Source organism: Lagopus leucura, unplaced genomic scaffold (genome assembly GCF_019238085.1).
Source record: "Lagopus leucura isolate 7727_CA_CO unplaced genomic scaffold, USGS_WTPT01 Super-Scaffold_100002, whole genome shotgun sequence".
NCBI lineage: Eukaryota > Metazoa > Chordata > Aves > Galliformes > Phasianidae > Lagopus > Lagopus leucura.
The window spans coordinates 20041183-20057319 of record NW_024962263.1 but is presented as its reverse complement, the minus strand read 5'-3'; the positions used below and the strand labels follow the sequence as shown (position 1 = coordinate 20057319).

The window sequence follows — 16137 nt, the reverse complement described above, 5'->3', positions numbered from 1 at the left end:
GGGGGAATGGTTTTAAACTAAAAGAGGGGAGATTAGGTGGATGTTAGGTGGAAATTCAGGTTAGATATCAGGGCGGTGAAGTGCTGGCACAGCTGCCATGTGGTACCCCATCCTTGGAGGCGCTCAAGGCCAGGCTGCATGGGGCCCTGGGCAGCCTGACCCGGTGGGTGGCAGCCCTGCCCATTGCACGGGGCTGGGGCTGGTTGGGTTTGAGGTCCCTTCCAATCCAAACCGTTCTGTGATTCTACAATGGAGCCTCTGCGAGCTTCAGGGTCTACTGAGGACCCACCAGAAAGTGAAACCGAATATCTGAGGCGCCCAGACACCTCCCGCCCCCTGAACTGGGGCACCACACGCCTGTCCCGACGCTCGTCGCTCTCAAGCCGGGCGCTGCGTCTTTAAAGGCCGGGGCCGGGGCTAGGCTTTTCCCTCCTCCCTTCCCCCCCCCCCCCCCCAAGGCCCGGCGGTGTGGGGCGCCGGGAGGAGGCGCCTGCCGCTAACAAAAGTCGGCGATCGGCAGCTGTGCCCGGTTTCCCTGCCCGGCAACAAGTGGCTGGAGGGGGCTGCCCGAGCTGCGAGGAGGGAGGGAACGAAGGAGGGAAGAAGAAGAAGAAGAAGAAGAAGAAGGAAAGCCAAGCCAAAGCCGAGCCCGCGCGCTGTGCGGCGGGTCCCGTGGATTACAACTGGGGCAGGGAAGGCGCCTTCGCCTCGAGATGGTGGGCGGCGGGGAGCGGCGGTGAGCATGAAGGCGGCAGGATGGGTGCCAGCAACGGCAAGCAGTACGGCAGCGAAGGTGAGCAAAGAGAGGGGGGATCTCGGCTTGGGGAACAGCCGTAGCTCGGGGGCGGACACCCCTCCGCGTCGCCTATCGCCTGCCCGTGCCCCCATCCCGCGGCGCAAGTCGCGATAGTGCGGGAGTTGTTGCAATTGAGTTGCGCTCGTGAGGCTTTGTGAGGCTTCCCGACTCAGGGTTCCTATATCGTGTGCTATGCTGTATGACTGCTTCCTGTCTGAACAGAAAAAAAGGAGAGAAGAAAAATCCGCTCCGGGAAGCGGGTGGGGGAGAGTTAATGTTCTCCAGCTGTTATCCATAGGTCCCGCTCCTGCCATTTCGCTCCGCAGAAGTTGAGCGCGTCGGGTTGTCGGTCCCTGGGAGTTGGGATCAGAGCCTCTTCTGGTGCCTCCCAACGGGGAAATCCTGCCTTGTCCCCGGGATGGGAAGGGTTGGCGTTTTATCGCTCCTGATCGCCTGCACATGCCATTGTCGAGGGGTTTGGGCGTGATGCTGGGAGTAGGGCTGCGTCTGTTGGCCCGCAGGAATGTTTTGGGAGCGGGAGCTGGCTCGTTGTGAGAAGGAGGCAGCTGTGATGGCTGCCCGCGGGGACCACGGGGGGCAGTGGGATCAGCTTTTGGGATGGCAGCTGCTTGTGGCACTGACCATTACTTTGGTTGGAAATAACAGAGCGATGGAACGACAGCAACAAAGAACAAAAGTGCAGCCAATAGTTTGGTCTTTCAGTTCAGGTCACTTGTGCCGTGCATTGCCGGTGTGCTCTAGGACTGGCTTTCCTGGGATCTTTGCACAGCATCATGTGCTGTGAAATGCAGTGAGGCTCCTGATCTCTGCTTTATCTCTGGGTGATGGAGAGGAGAATAGATCTAGATTTGACAAAAGGAAGCCTTTGTGATTAGGTACTCTGTTTCCATCTGGGGCTTCCAATGCCATTGGCAACCAGACTACGTAACTGCTGTAGAAAGGTGCTTTTAATACCATGCAGTTGTGCTAGCGGTAGAGTGGAGGCACCATGCCTCTCTGAGGAAACCGTGTCCCATTATGCTGTGCCCTGAGAGCAACCTGTGTCTCTAGGTTGAAGTCAATAGAGAGGAACTTGTAATTGGGTGTGTAACTTTCAGTATTGTGTGCTTTTAGGCTAACATCGTACTGCAGCATGTGCAGTTCTAGGGATGGAGGGAGGCATCTCAGTTTAGCTAAACTTCTCTGGTGCTGTCATCTAGTTCACTGCTTGCTGATGTCTGAACTGGGATCTCAGGAAGAAAATTGATATGATTTTTAAAACTACACTTGCTTTACGCAGAGTTTTCTTACATCTTGTAAATCTGTAGAAAATCAGGGAATTGTCTGCTTAAAGTACTCATCTTTTCACCTTTGATATTACAACTTGTTTCAGAGTCCGAGTGAATGATTCCTCGCAGTGTATCTCTTTTCCCCAAACTTCATTCTGAAACAGGATAGCACTAGTCTGAACCCATCTTAAATGTCAGTAGAAGTGCTTCTCAGAAAAGTGGACAAGGTATGACCTCAACTCTCTTTTTCAAAGAGAGCTTTAGCATACCAAATCTTGTTTGCGGGAGTTTACCTAGCTTTAGAAGTAAATCACTGAATGCAGTTTCTTTTGCTAGTCATCACTTGGTCTTTCAAAATGCTTCTTTATGGGGATTGGCTTACGAGAACTTGTTTCTCTAGAAAAATGCAGAGCTTGAGATTTCAGGCTTACCTTAGTGTGTGGTAGATCCTGAGTGATGTGTTAAAGCTCAGAGCTGGTCTATCTGAACCTGTTCCAGAGGTCAGGTCTGAGCAGCATGACAGAAGCTTCCAGGTTACTGGAGCAAGAAATCCATTTGAGCATGAAGCAGTTCTTCTGAGGCTTGCACTGATGTAGTGGAAACTGTGGGGTTAGTTGCTTTCTCAAGAGTGCTTATTGTTGTCCTTTGCTTTCTTGCCCTAGGGGTAAATCCTTCACCTTTCTGTCACTGATTTAATTCTTTTCTTGATTTGTAAGGGGGAGGCGTTCCTAGTTTATGTCTGAGAATGGAAGGAGCAGCCGGTTGTTGCTGAAGCATTGAAAGTCAGGTTTTTTTTTTTTTTTTGTTCAAGGATCTCTGTTTAAAATACATTTCTGGGGAGAGCTACAGCTGAATAAATAAGGCACGATTCCTGGCCTGGAGATGAGGAGGCTGGAGGGAAGCATATCCCCCTGTATGTGTTGCTGGGCTGATCAGACACCTAGCCCTGCTGTGTGCAGCCAGTGGTGAGGGAGGGAGAGATGGAACAGCAGCTAGGGCAAGGAGATGGATGTCCTGAGTCAGCAGCTTTGCTGACAAGCTGACTTGTTTTTTCTTCTTGGATCTGCACGTGTAACTTCAGAAGGCTTAAGTGGAAACTCTTTGGGAATAACTTTAACCCAGTTCTGGTTTTGAAAATCCTTCTCCAAACTTTTTTTGGCGAGCATGCTGTTCTCAAACCACTCGGGGTAATTCCCATGCAGCTCCATGTGTTGTACTGATGTGAATGTGGGAGTGGAAGCCTCGACACATCACCGAGGTGGCAGCCACAAAGCACAAGCAGCACAGTCAGTGGAGGTGGCTTCTGGTGCTTGTGTAGCATGGGCTGGTGTGTGCAGCTGCAGCTTTCCTGGAACTGCATTGTTAGCCAGCGTAAAGCACCATGGTTAAAGAGGACCATCTGTGTTCACAACAGAGTAGGTTGTTCTCTTAAATCCTTTCCTTCAGGAGGGGGATAATGTTCCCAGCCTACTTTGCAGACCCAGTATTTCATACTTGTATTCTCTTTGTTGGAGCTGCTACTGAACACTGCTTGTGAACTGTGCTGCTTTTGCTTGCAAACCAGATCTCTATTTATGTGGTGCTGGTGAAGGTTCAGACTCATGAGACATTGTGTGAAGAAATCTTTTTCTCCAAAAATTCCACTGCTAAGGATCTGTAGGCCTATTAGGATTTACTTCCCCATAACATGTTTGAAATTTGACTTTACAAGTGATGCTTATGTCAGGTCTGAACAGTCCTTTACCAAGACAGTGGTGAGGTGCTGGAATGGGCTGCCCAGAGAGGTTGTGGATGCCCTGTCCCTGGAGGTGTTCAAGGCCAGGTTGGATTGGGGCCCTGGGCCTGGTCTAGTATTAAAGGGGGAGGTTGGTGGCCCTGCATGTGGCAGGGGGGTTGGAGATTCATGGTCTTTGAGGTCTCTTCCAACCCAGGCCATTCTGTGATTCTATGAACAGCAGTATGGCATGGTGGTCTTGCACTAGAGAAACTTTATTAGTGATGAGTAAGGTTTTTATTAAATAAGAGTTAACTCACAGCAGTTTATCTACTTTTATCATTAGTTTATATTGTTTTTTGGAACCTGAAGTGCCTCACTGAATATTTTAATGAAGGTAAGGGAATGGAAGAAACGGTAAAAGTGTTTTATAGAGTTATTTAATGATGAAATCATGACTCCTCTGCTGAAGTGTCCTCTTTGTACACTGTATCATCAGTAGCCAGGGAAGTTTTTGAGGCCAGTGTTTGTTTATCCCCCCCCTGTGAAGCTTGTAGAATGAAGGACTTCATCAGGTTAGGTGCAAAGTGTCTCCCAGGCTGTGCAGTTTATTCCTGCTTTGTTTTCATGTCTGAGTTGAGTTTGTGATAATTTTTGTGTAAGTATCCAGAACTTGGGCTCTGACAGTTGCTAACCATAAGTGACCATTGTAAAATGCTGGCAAAGGGTAGGCTTTTCTTGTGCAACCTACAACTGAGCAATGCAAAAGGATTGTGTTTGTGTGTTTATGCAGTTTGTCTCCAAATAGTAATTTTTCTCTAAACTGTGTGCTTGTATTACTTTTCATTGTTCAGCTCACACGGTCTGGGGGATGGGGGGTGGAGAGAGGGAAGGGTCAGGGTCTGAGTCTGGGTGCTGCGCTTTACTGGGCTGCTGCTTCCCATTTCCTACTTGTGAAGTGCATCCATATACACTCAGAATTGCCTGTGTGCTTTCAAGTCGAAGTTGCTGCTCCAAAAATCTCCTCAGAGTGCTTAGCTTTCTGGCATTTTCCATCCTTTGGCTACTTCTGGATTCCTTACTTCTGCTAACAATTCCTAACTAGGAGTTGGTTTGCTTCTTTGTGGGTCTTGTTTGTGTTAGGAAAGTGACTGGCAGAAGGCAGCGGGTGACATCTGAAGGCTGAAGTACACAAGTAGTTTAGTTCTGCTGTTTGTTTTGTAGTCAGCCATATTGGTATTCTTTAATAAATTAAGGCAACTTTAATTCAGGAGTAAAAGCCCTTCAGAATACAAAAATGAGTGGTGGATTGTCACTAGAAGTTCAGCTTTCTTAATGCAGAGATGAAACAACCTTTTGTGGAAATACAGAAGTACAGCGTGTGACTGAATGGATGCGCTGTTTGTTGTTCCTCATTTAGGTTGAATCTTGCTGTATTACGTTGAGTATTGCTGTAGCTGACCTCAGGGAAAAGTTTAGTTTGGTCTGGTTATGTCCCTCACATCAGCTGCGTCAACAGCTTTGCTTTAGGAGTTTATTGAGATAAAACCCTTCCCTTGGTCAATACACAGACATTATTAATTCCTTGAAGAATGGCTGTGGGCTCTGCCGAATTCTCTGTAAGTAGCCATCTACAAAGGCAGACACCACAATAGCAGTCATGTAAGGGTGCAGTGAATGGCAACTTCCTTAGTGGTCTACAGCATATGTCATCAAGTTGATAGTATCTCCTCTGTTCTTGAGCTCCTCTGCAAGCAATCTCAGAAAGCCATCCCTAATATGATGCTTATGTTAAAAGACACAGGTAGGCTTGCAGTTACAGAGACTGAATTGTAGAAAGGTCTAGAATATGCACTGTTTCAAATGCTGCATCGAAGGAAGGTTTGAGTCAGTTGGGTTTGGCTGGGTATCGAAGACATAGGCTTCAGCTTGGTGCTGGCAGCCAAACTCAACAACAGCCATTTCTTAGTGAAGTACATCTCATCACGCTGCGTACTTTGTAACTTCTGCCTTAAATAAGTAAATGGTGGGATGGGAGGGAGCTTGCTGGTTATTTTTTCTTTTTCCATATGCATTTCTTCTGCTCCACCAAACTGATGTCTGTTCTAAAAGTGCGTTTCCATACAACTTGGGGCTTAACACATTGGTTTCTATTTGAACTGGGTGATTATTGCAGCAATCAGCACGGCACTTTTTCCTTCCTGTGCTCAACAGGACTTTGCTGAAAATGCAACCCCAGCTTTTATATATCTGGCTCTCTTTTAATCAGAGCTTTTGCTCTGATTTTAGTGGATCTTTGCTCAGTGTCAAGGGCTTGTTTTAACTCATCTATGTGGACAGTTGATATGCGAACATGCTTACTGTAGCATTTGGAAACTAGTGGGATAGTGACCCTTGAACTCAGGAGTCATGTGGTTAGACTCCTTGCTATTGTATCCCTGCTCTAGTAGTGTTCATGTTAGTGAAGTACTTAACCTGGAGCTCTGTACTGTATAGCATTAGGGGCATGATGGGGTAGTAAATCCTTCTGAAGAACCTTTGTGGAGTAAAGGGAGAAGCAGGAAGCTCTCTTTCTTGCTTGTGTCTTGAATCAGGAAATTCCTGTCTCCAATACATAAATTTGTCATATCAACATCTTAAATCACATGACTCTTTCTCAGAGATTTGTGTACAAATGTGTATAACAGCAGGAGAAATAGTAATATACTGAAGTATTCTGAAACACTCTACTAAATTGGAAGAAGGATTTTTAATAATCTTTCTTGAATCTATTTTAAAACTTATTTTTCTTAATTTCCTTTGTTTCTCTAAGCACACTAATGAAATTTGCAGGTAATGCTATGAAAACAGCAGTTAAAAGCTCAGATGTCTTGTTCTAAGAAACAAAAAAAATGGTGGGAGAAGCTGGAATGTATGACTGCTTATACTATGAAGAATCAGACCATCCATTTAAAGCTCTGGTACTCCTGTGTTACCAGAGAGCACCCAATCCTTTAGGTGTGTGTGACTGGATGAGATAGAGGGTTTTGTGTTTTTTTGTTTTTTTTTTTTTCCTTAAATCATGTTTTGAAAACAAAACAAACAAAAAAAACCCAAACGCATTGATTAGACTATGTATTTCAATTAAATCCCATCCTTCCAAAGCAGCAAAGCTGCTGTGGGAGTTTATGAACAGTGTGTCTGCTTGAGAGTTACTTACAGTGCTCACGAGCTCGTATGAAATATGTTGTTGGTTTCTCAGTGCACGATGATGGTAGTACTTGCTCTAAGACAGTGGCTGCCAACACCAATTGGAGTACTGCACAGTACTACCCTTCTACAGTACCTAGTCAAATACATTTCTATTCTCCATTTTCCATTTGCCTTCTGACAGTTTATAAGAAAATTTCTTGTGGCATCAGCGTAACTTTTTATTTGACTGAGATGATGGAAACAATAAGCTATTGCTGAAATATGTGGTGAAAGTTGTTGATGTTATACTACTACGACTCATGCTTTTAGAATTTTTGGAACCTTTGGATTTATTGAGAGGTATAAATAAAAGCCTCAGAGCAGTGGGATTTCAATTCCAGTTAGCAATGCTAGCATTAAGTTGAAACTAACAATATGCTTTTGTGTGTCAAGAAGATCTAGTAGTTGACCTCCCTCCTTGAGTTCATGTTTGATTGTACTCTTTTGTAGCCAACAAGCTTGAGGGCCCTCATCTGTTTTTTAGCAGGGCTTGAGAACATAGGTGCTCTTGCTGCAGAGCATTTTGTTGAGGAGTTATTTTCTTATTCTGGAACGTTGGACTGCCAGTGGAGATCAGCACAGGCAGTAACATTACACTGACATTTTCCAATCAACTCCTGGCTGTATCTTGATGTGTTTTAGAGTCTGAAGTACACCGATAACATCTCCGAAGATGTCCAACTCTAGCTCAAAGCAGAGCCAGCTAGAGCAGGCTGTTTAGTACCATATCCAGCCAGATTTTAAGCATATCCAAAGACAGAGCTGTTACAGCATCTGTGGGTGCGTGTTCTATTGCTCAGTCACCTTTATAGAAGAGAGAGGTGGGGGAAGAAGTGTTTTCTTATATTAAGATGGAAGGCTTATAGTTTGGTTTGTGCGCATTTCTTTTTGTCTGTTTGCTGGCTATCACTGAGAAGACTTTGATTCAGTCTTTGTTACTTGGGAAAGTCTCCTCCAATCTGTCCTGCTAAGAGGTCCAAGTGCTCTCTGCTTCTCCTCATATGCTGGATGTGCCAATCTCTTCATCTTTTTGGCTCCTTGCTGGACTTTCCCTAGTATGCCTGTATCTCTTCTGTACTGAGATCCTAACCTGGACCCAGTACTCCAGGTGTGGTTTTATTGATGCTGAGCAGAAGAGTAGGATCACCCCTCTTATCCTGCCGACAGTGCATTTTTCCACTCTGAAGACAGAGTTGATTTTTTGCTTCCATCCAGTCCTCAAGAACCACTCCCAATTGCCATGACCTTTCCAAGATAACTGAGTCACCTTGCCATGGCCCTAGCCAGTTTCATCAGTGCTGAGATGTATCTGATCAGGCCTCATGGATTTACTTCCGATCCAGTTTAAGTGTTCCCCAGCTACATTCTGTTCTGCTGGCTGCTTGCATGTACAGAAGGTACTACTGGATTTTTGTCAGCAGAGTTCAACTACAGCAAGTTCTGGCAAGTGCTTAGGCTGTCTTTAAGTAGCTGATTATTTCTAAAAGTGTTTTGTAAACCTTTGTCTGCAGCTGGTTTAGAGATTATCAGCTTTTTATTTTATTTTATTATTAAAACCTTACAGTGATAAGGTAGAAGTCTTCCTTTCCACTGCTGAAAGAAACTCACTCTTCATATTGACAGTGCTCTCCTGCCCAGGGAGGTTGTGGATTCTTCTTCCCTGGAGATACTCAAGACCTACCCGGACACCTACCTGTGCAACCTGCTGTAGGGGGCCTGCCTTGCAGGGGATTGGATTTGATGATCTCTGGAGGTGCCTTCTAGCCCCTACAATTCTGTGTTTCTGTGATCTTCCCAAGACTTCTACTGATCAAATATGACTCTGTTGGTTTTTGTTGTGTCTGGACAGCATGAATGGTCTTTGTTTTTAGGAAAAACTTCCTACTAAGTTTTGCCTGTTCTGGAAGGGAGAGCTATGCCAGGAACACATTTTTTGCTATTCTAGAAAATGGAGATTGTTGCCTTAATTAATAAGTTATTTTAGGATTAGTTATGGTAGGAAATAATTTCTGTAGTTATTAAGTTGATGTAGCCATGACTTCATCAGTTCCTGGTAGAAAGAAAAATGATTTTTACTAGAGATTTACTTCTTACTACATATTCTAGAATTGAATAAAAATGAAAAGAACAACCTTAAAGCTCCCTTTCAAATTATGTTGATAGATGTAGGTTAGTATTCAGACGTAGAAGAATTTCATCTAAAGTTGTTCAAAACACAGAGGAGCATCTTCTGGCTTTGGTATGGTATTCTACGTGACACTGATATTAAAACCAAAGTGTAAATTCCAGAGAGCTATCTTTAGGTTTAATTCACCTCTCAGAAACTTTTCTCTTACATAGGAGAGGAGGTGACTTTCCAGTAAGGTGGAAGGTTGCACATCCTGTGCCGCGATCAAGTCTGTGAAAGTTTCTGGGATCAGAATTATACCCAGTGTCTGAATTAAAATGTTCAGACGTGAAAAGTGTCACCCTTAAGATTTTTTTTCCAAACCATTTTTCTTTGCATTTTTATGTATAGAGTCTACAGTCTGTTAGGAAGTTTTCATTGGCATTCCTTATGCATGGGTAGAATATTTTGCTTGTGTCTTTGTTTCTTTTGGGAAACTATTGCTATTTATTTCTTTGTGAGTGTACCTTTTGTCACAGTATTTGGTTGTCTTTGTGGGGGAACATGAATGCTTGTTGTGAGTATTTTGTCTCTTGCCAGGAACTGCTGGAACAAAGGTGAATGTGAAACTTCCTCTCTCTCAAACAATTACTAATCTTTCCCACTTTGGTTTCAAGTGGCTGCAAGCAAGAGTTTTTCTCATAACTGAGAAGTTATCCAACTGTGAATGGGCTCACAGCTTATCAAGAAGTAAGGCAGGAACTGGGAGTAAGCGGAAGGGTTAGTTTCTGCTCAGTTGTCCAGGAATTTATTGATTTGAAGCATTGTGTTTTAATTAAGGGCTTTGGCGGTGATGTCATTTGCTTCTCACCATAGGATGTCAAACTGTATTTCTGTCTCCAGCTGCTGAACTAAAATGACTGTCCAGCATCTTAAAATTGAATGTGTTTCTCTAGTTCAGGGTCAGCAAATGGGGTGCAATTAAAGCACACTGTTCCCTACGTGTTCTGAGCTTGGGAGGAAGTGTTGGAGGAGCAAGTTGGACAGAAGTGAGCATCGCAAAATTGCTCCTTTTTGGGTTTCCTGCTTTCGTTTTGCCAGACTTCATTTTCTATAGAGAATTCTGTGGATGCCTTTCTGTGGATAACATCTCTTGCTTTTCCCTCTCAATCACCCCGTCCTTCACTGAAGTGTAGGGTTTCTTAATTAAGTCCCTACATGAGCAGCAGCATTCCTGGAAAGTGAAGTTCAGCTTCCATAGGATTAGCTTCTAAACCAGAACAAGTCTGGTCAGACATAGGAGCCTTTAAAGCAGGAGTGCTGGCAGTTAGTGGCTGTGTGGTTTGTCTGTTTGTACCTTTCAAGCACTGATTAATCATATCCATGTTTTCCTCAGTTTTCTTCCTAAATCAGATATCAGCACTTGGCTGAAAGGAATGCGGTAGGTTGGATGCAGAGACTGGTCTTCTTGTGAATCATACTATTAATTGGTGTGTTGCTGAGGATTGCCATCCATGGTTTTGAGTGACTGTGGGAGGAAATGTAAGACAAATTGTGAAGGATTCTGAAAATTTAGGAGACATTTTGGAGCCAAGACCAGGTTATTAACTGTGCACTTGAAGAGAAGAAAAATCCTTAAGCATTCTTGCTTTAACCCTGCAATTGCTGGCTTATGACTAGCAAGTGGAGTGTAGATAGAATCTCTTAGGAGAATGAGTTCTACTGGTTTTAAGTCTCCCTTTAATATTAGTTGAAGAAATCCTATATTTACCAAGGTCTGGAAGTGGTGCTACTTCTCCCTTGAAGAACCCCTAAGTCTGCTGGCTCATTCCCTAGAACAACATTTTGGAAAAGATGGCTGAAGTTCTTTGTAGAATCATCATAGAATGGCCTGGGTTGAAAAGGACCACGGTGATCGTCCAGTTTAACCTCCCTGCTATGTGCAGGGTTGCCAACCTCATCTAGTGGTTGCCCAGAGCCACATCCAGCCTGGCCTTGAATGCCTCCAGGGATGGGGGCAGCCACAACCTTCTTGGGCAGCCTGTTCCAGTGCATTACCACCTGCTGTGTGAAAATCTTCCTCCTAATATCTAACCTAAACCTCCCTCTCAGTTTAAAACCATTCCCCCTTGTCCTATCACTATCCACCCTCTTAAACAGCCATTTCTCCTCTTGTTTTTATGCTCTCTTCAAGTACTGAAGGCCACAATGAGGTCTCCCCAGAGCCTTCTCTTCTTCTGGGCTAAGCAAGCCCAGTTCCCTCAACCTTTCTTCACAGGTGAGGTGCTCAAGCCCTCTAAGTATTTTTGTGGCATCTCAGTGTGCCAGATTATTTCAGTAGGTAGTGTTTTCCACTAGAGTTCAAAAGCAAGTTTAAAGAATTATTGGGGTTATTACCGATTCCTAGTCTGCTTTAAGTGTACTCTACAGAAGCTGTGAGGTAATAGAGGAATTGATTCTCTTTGACCCCTTCATACTCAGCATGTCTGAACTGCCCCTGAAGCCCTCTGCAGTTTCTTTTTCTCTATCTTGAGTGAGCTCTACTTTTCTTCAAAATGAAGAGGCTTCTTAGTAATGCTTGCATGTGCTATACATCACCTGGTTGGGTTTTGATCTCTGAGTTTCTGTAGAGCAATGGAAAATAATTTTGCTAAAAGCAAAAAGAGGTGTTATCTCTTTACCACCCTCATTGGTTCGGATGCATGCGGCCAATAAATATTGTTGGTACTTCAGTAGAGTTGTAGGAGAACTGGGGAGTAATCCTTAGTTGTCAATGGCTATATGTCAGAACTAGAAGTAACAGAAGTGTTCCACCTTCTCTCTTCCTCTTCACAAGCAGTAAATACTCTTACATTCTGTTGAAGGTGAACTTAGAAGCTCTTTCTCAACATTTACTATGTTGTAACAACATAACACTGGTGCACTTGAGGATTTTTCAGATGACTTCATGTTGTCTTGACAACAGGAGGTTTTGAGGAGGAAGTTCAGTATAATCTCAAGCAAAGCCATGAGTTGTGGGAAGGGATATGTATATATGGAAAGGTAAGGTTTTTTCTAGACTGTCTCTGTTGGATACCTGCTGAAGTCTTAAATCAACTAAAGCACTACTTGTATGAGTGCCTCACAGTCAGTAGGTCAGACTGCTTCACTGGATAATTATCTAATGAACTGACTGCTTTTAGCTATGAATGTGCCTGAAATAGAAGGCTTGTTTCTTGTAATGCTGTATTTGAATAATAGAACTGTATTGTCAATTTTCACTATTAAAATGTGGTAATATTCTGATAGGGCCAGTCAGACATAGAGTTGCCTCCTGAAGTGGGGGGTCAGGAAAAGCCCAACACAAGTGATATGAGAATGGAATGTGTTAAGTAGGCTGGAATCCAGATTTGCAATACTTCTCTTGAGAATATATAACTCACATCAGTTACACAGGAAGGTCATTAAATTTTGGCTATCTTCTGAAATGCATCAGCTGAGTCTTGTTAAATCTAGTTGCCAGCAGACCAGAAATCAACTAATTGCATTTTTCATAAACAGTTTACCATAATGTTTTCATAGCTGCAACAGAGAAGGAAAGGAAAATATATACCCTGTGTTTTCTGTCATAGGTCATATTTTAACCTGTGGATATGGCCTTCATGTAGGTATTGTTCTCTTCACCAGTGGGTTTTTTGTTAGTTTTTCTTAAAAACAAGAAGCTTATTTCATGCTGCCTGCTACAGGTATTAAAAACTTTTAAGAACATCTTCATTAAAGGTAGAATGTGACTAATATTTTAATGCCTAGATAATGCTAACATTCATGTTCTGTGTTAATATATATTAATGCAGTGCACTGAATAGACCCAGTGAAGCATGACAGCCCTAGTCTATTTATGCAGGGCTATCCTTTTTGGAGAGTTAGGGGTTAAAATGAATTCACCGATGTAATGTGCTCCTTGTTTGCTGTGCTGTGGTGGAGATGATGACACTAGATGTAATAAGCTGAGTGTTCCCCTGGGACTTCCCAGTGGGGTATTCTGCAGTAATGGAGACAAGGAAGCTGCATCTGGGCAGTGGTGGATTAACTCCTAGAATGTGGAGCAATACAATCAGCTTTCGTAAATATAAATATGCTGCTTACCTCCAGTTGCTGAAGGAGTAACTTTCATCTTTCCTTTTCCCAGAATGCAGAGTTAGAGTAGCTTAGTATTATTTTTCCTGTTTGGTTGTAGTCCAAGAGACCTCGAGAATCTGGCTTGTAAGGCAGTCAGTCCTGAAGTGTTTTTATCTCAGTTGGAAAGAGTTTGATCAGTTTGAGAGGTAAGCAAGCTTTTTTTGTGGTTTTTTTTTTTTTTTTTTTTTTTCTCTCTATTAGCTTGCCACTTATGTGAAGATTTGCTTTGAAGTAAAATGGGTTTATCATTTGATAGCATGGTTAATCTGATTCTTTTGAGAAATCTGGCAACAATTCTTTGTAGTTCAGTGACTGCCTGTGAGGTGAATAAAGCCTTGGCTGTGGTCTTGCATGGTGATGGTTGGCATTACTGAGACTGCTGCAGCTCAGGCAGTGCTAGTGGAGTTCAGACAGCACAGTGATGTTTGATATCCTGAGGTAGTACCCCTTAGTTACACTTCCTAACTGCTCAGAGTAAATTGCAGAGAGGCTAAGATGCTGTTCTATGCTTATAGCACAGTTGTGTCTTCAGAGGAGTGTAAGGATTTGGCTTCTGATATATAGTTTTAGGAGTAGTGTGGGAGAGTGGGCACTGCAAGTGCTGATGTTGTGAAAATGTTTCTTGGGACCCAGACAAAAAGTCATGTCTGGAATATTTCTGTTTATTGTCTATGAGAGGCACAGGAAATAAGAAAGCCCAACTAAACTACAGCAGCCAAAGGAAAATTTAGGAGTCACAGAACACTGGGCCTTGCTGTCCACTGTCTCTATTTGCATTTCTCATAAATCTGGTGGCAGAACTAGGTGACAGAAATAGATAAAAGCTCCTTGATCTGGAAGGAGGCAGAAGTTCAGAGCCAGATTATCAAGTAGAGAAGGGAGAAGTCTCTTCTTTCCCTCAAGATTTCCAGCCCTGAAAGTGAGCGCTCAGCGCCAAAGCTACAGGTGAGTCTACAAGCAGGATTTTCTTCCACTTTCACTTAAAGGTCTTGATTTTTGTACTGTGAATGAGGGTTGAAGATAATAGTGGAGGATGCTAAGGACTGATGTGCTGCTGAAGTGTGAGGAAATTTGTGTAAATCTCCAGGTTTGGCAAAATTTCAGTTACTTCGTGAAGATAACGACCTGCCAGGTTTCCTAAATTCTCCTGCCTCAAGGCAAAGTCATTTGTATTTTCTGACTTCTGTTTTTCTTGCAGCTGAAACTATTCAGTCTTTAGGTTAAACAGAAGCATGCAAAAAAAAATTTTTTTTAAATTTAAATCTGGGCATTTGGCCATAATAAACAGACTAGAGTTGCTGCTTCTTTGAACGTTTAATGACAATAAAATAAATTGTTACAGAGTACCCTATGCCTCATTTGTAGCAAAGCACCACTTATCTCGGTGTTGTGTGCACATGTGTAATGTATAAATGCCATTTAGATTTGAACGCCTCTATTTTTGACACTAACCTCAACTGGTGGTTGGTTCCTTGGGATTCATTACCATGCTTTCTGCTAACCCAAAACATGTACTTGACCTGTGAAAGTGTGCTGCTGCAGTGGGGACTACTTGCCTTCTTCTGTAACGTGTAGGATTTTGAGTATTAGTCCTTCAGAGCAGTCTAGTTTTTTATCAGTTTCCATCAGGGAGTGACTCAGTGTGTTGTGTTGTTTTGTTTTTTTTCTTTCTTGGAGTTTAATACTAATTCTTTGCTTCTGGATTCCTAGAAATGTTGTGTATTGATTGTTCTGGTGATGCTCGTCTCTCTCTCAAGGTTGAGAGCTTGGGGTTCCCTTGCAAACTCTGTCCATCGATTAGTGATTGAAATCAAAATCTTACAGGAAATTATAAACAGTGGCAGAGGTAGTAATTTGATGAAAGAGACTGCATGAGTAAGACTGTAAAGATGCTTTTGGAAGTACCTTTGCCCAGTCCTTGGGCATACAGGTACTGGCTGAGATAAGGAGTCCTTGGAGCCCGGAGTCCTATCCTCCACTGGAAGTCTAAATGTGTTCTGAAGAAAGAGAATCAGGAGACAGACCTACCAGGAGATCTCAAGACATCTGCTAGGGATTTGTCAGGGATATGACTGATAGATGAAGTAGGAATGTAAGATATACAAGATGTGCTTTTTCTTGTTACTACTTAATTGCTCCTTATTTGCATGACTACAGCTGAAGCATTTAGTGTAAGTGAAACGCTGCAACTGTTTTTTGTTTTAAAATTAAATCCTACAAGTTGAGGCCATGTGTCTTGTAGAGTTGTTTAAAAAATGTTTCTGACACCTTGTGGTTGAGCCCAGAGCAGCAGCAATGGGAAAAATTTCATTAGCAAAGGAAAGTAAATTTCTCCTTGCTGTGTAATGATGCTTTTCTGGCTCTGCTTTAAAGTGCAGCCATGTTGTGTGACAGTGTATTAACCTAGTTGTCTAAGCTATTCCTCTCCTTTCAAGATAAGATAATTAATTGAAGCTTCATGAATTTGTATTGAACTATAAAGGACCCTTCTAGGGTTCTGGAAATTCAATTTTGTCATGTGTATAGTGCATCACATGTATAGTACATTGGATTTATGGACAGTAAGAAATAAAGCTGCCTTTTCTCAAGGCTTTTATTTTTCCTGCATAAGCATTTTTATTGTTCATCTGTTTTCAATAGCTCTCAATAAGGGATGGGTTTTATAAAACATTTTTACAGTAAAACCTTTGAAGCGTATCGTTACTTGGGTTCATCTTACCCTGAGAAAGCTTTTTCTCAAATACTTTCCTTGTATTACATGGGACTGCTGTATCTCTTAGCCGTGGCCTGGACTTAATGGGACCAACTGGGACAGCTTTCACTGAGAGTGACTGTCAGCAAG

The 16137-nt window shown here is 43.0% G+C and overlaps 1 protein-coding gene across 1 annotated transcript in view; it reads left to right on the top strand.

The window, feature by feature from the left end:
• The first annotated feature begins 495 nt into the window (after window positions 1-495).
• FBXL7 (F-box and leucine rich repeat protein 7) overlaps window positions 496-16137 on the top strand; it is a 163936-nt gene continuing 148294 nt past the window's right edge. Inside the window, exon 1 of the mRNA XM_042870063.1 lies at window positions 496-793. Within this exon, the coding sequence (XP_042725997.1) occupies window positions 757-793 (37 nt within the window). The 5' untranslated portion in view covers window positions 496-756. The remainder of the gene's footprint in view (window positions 794-16137) is intronic.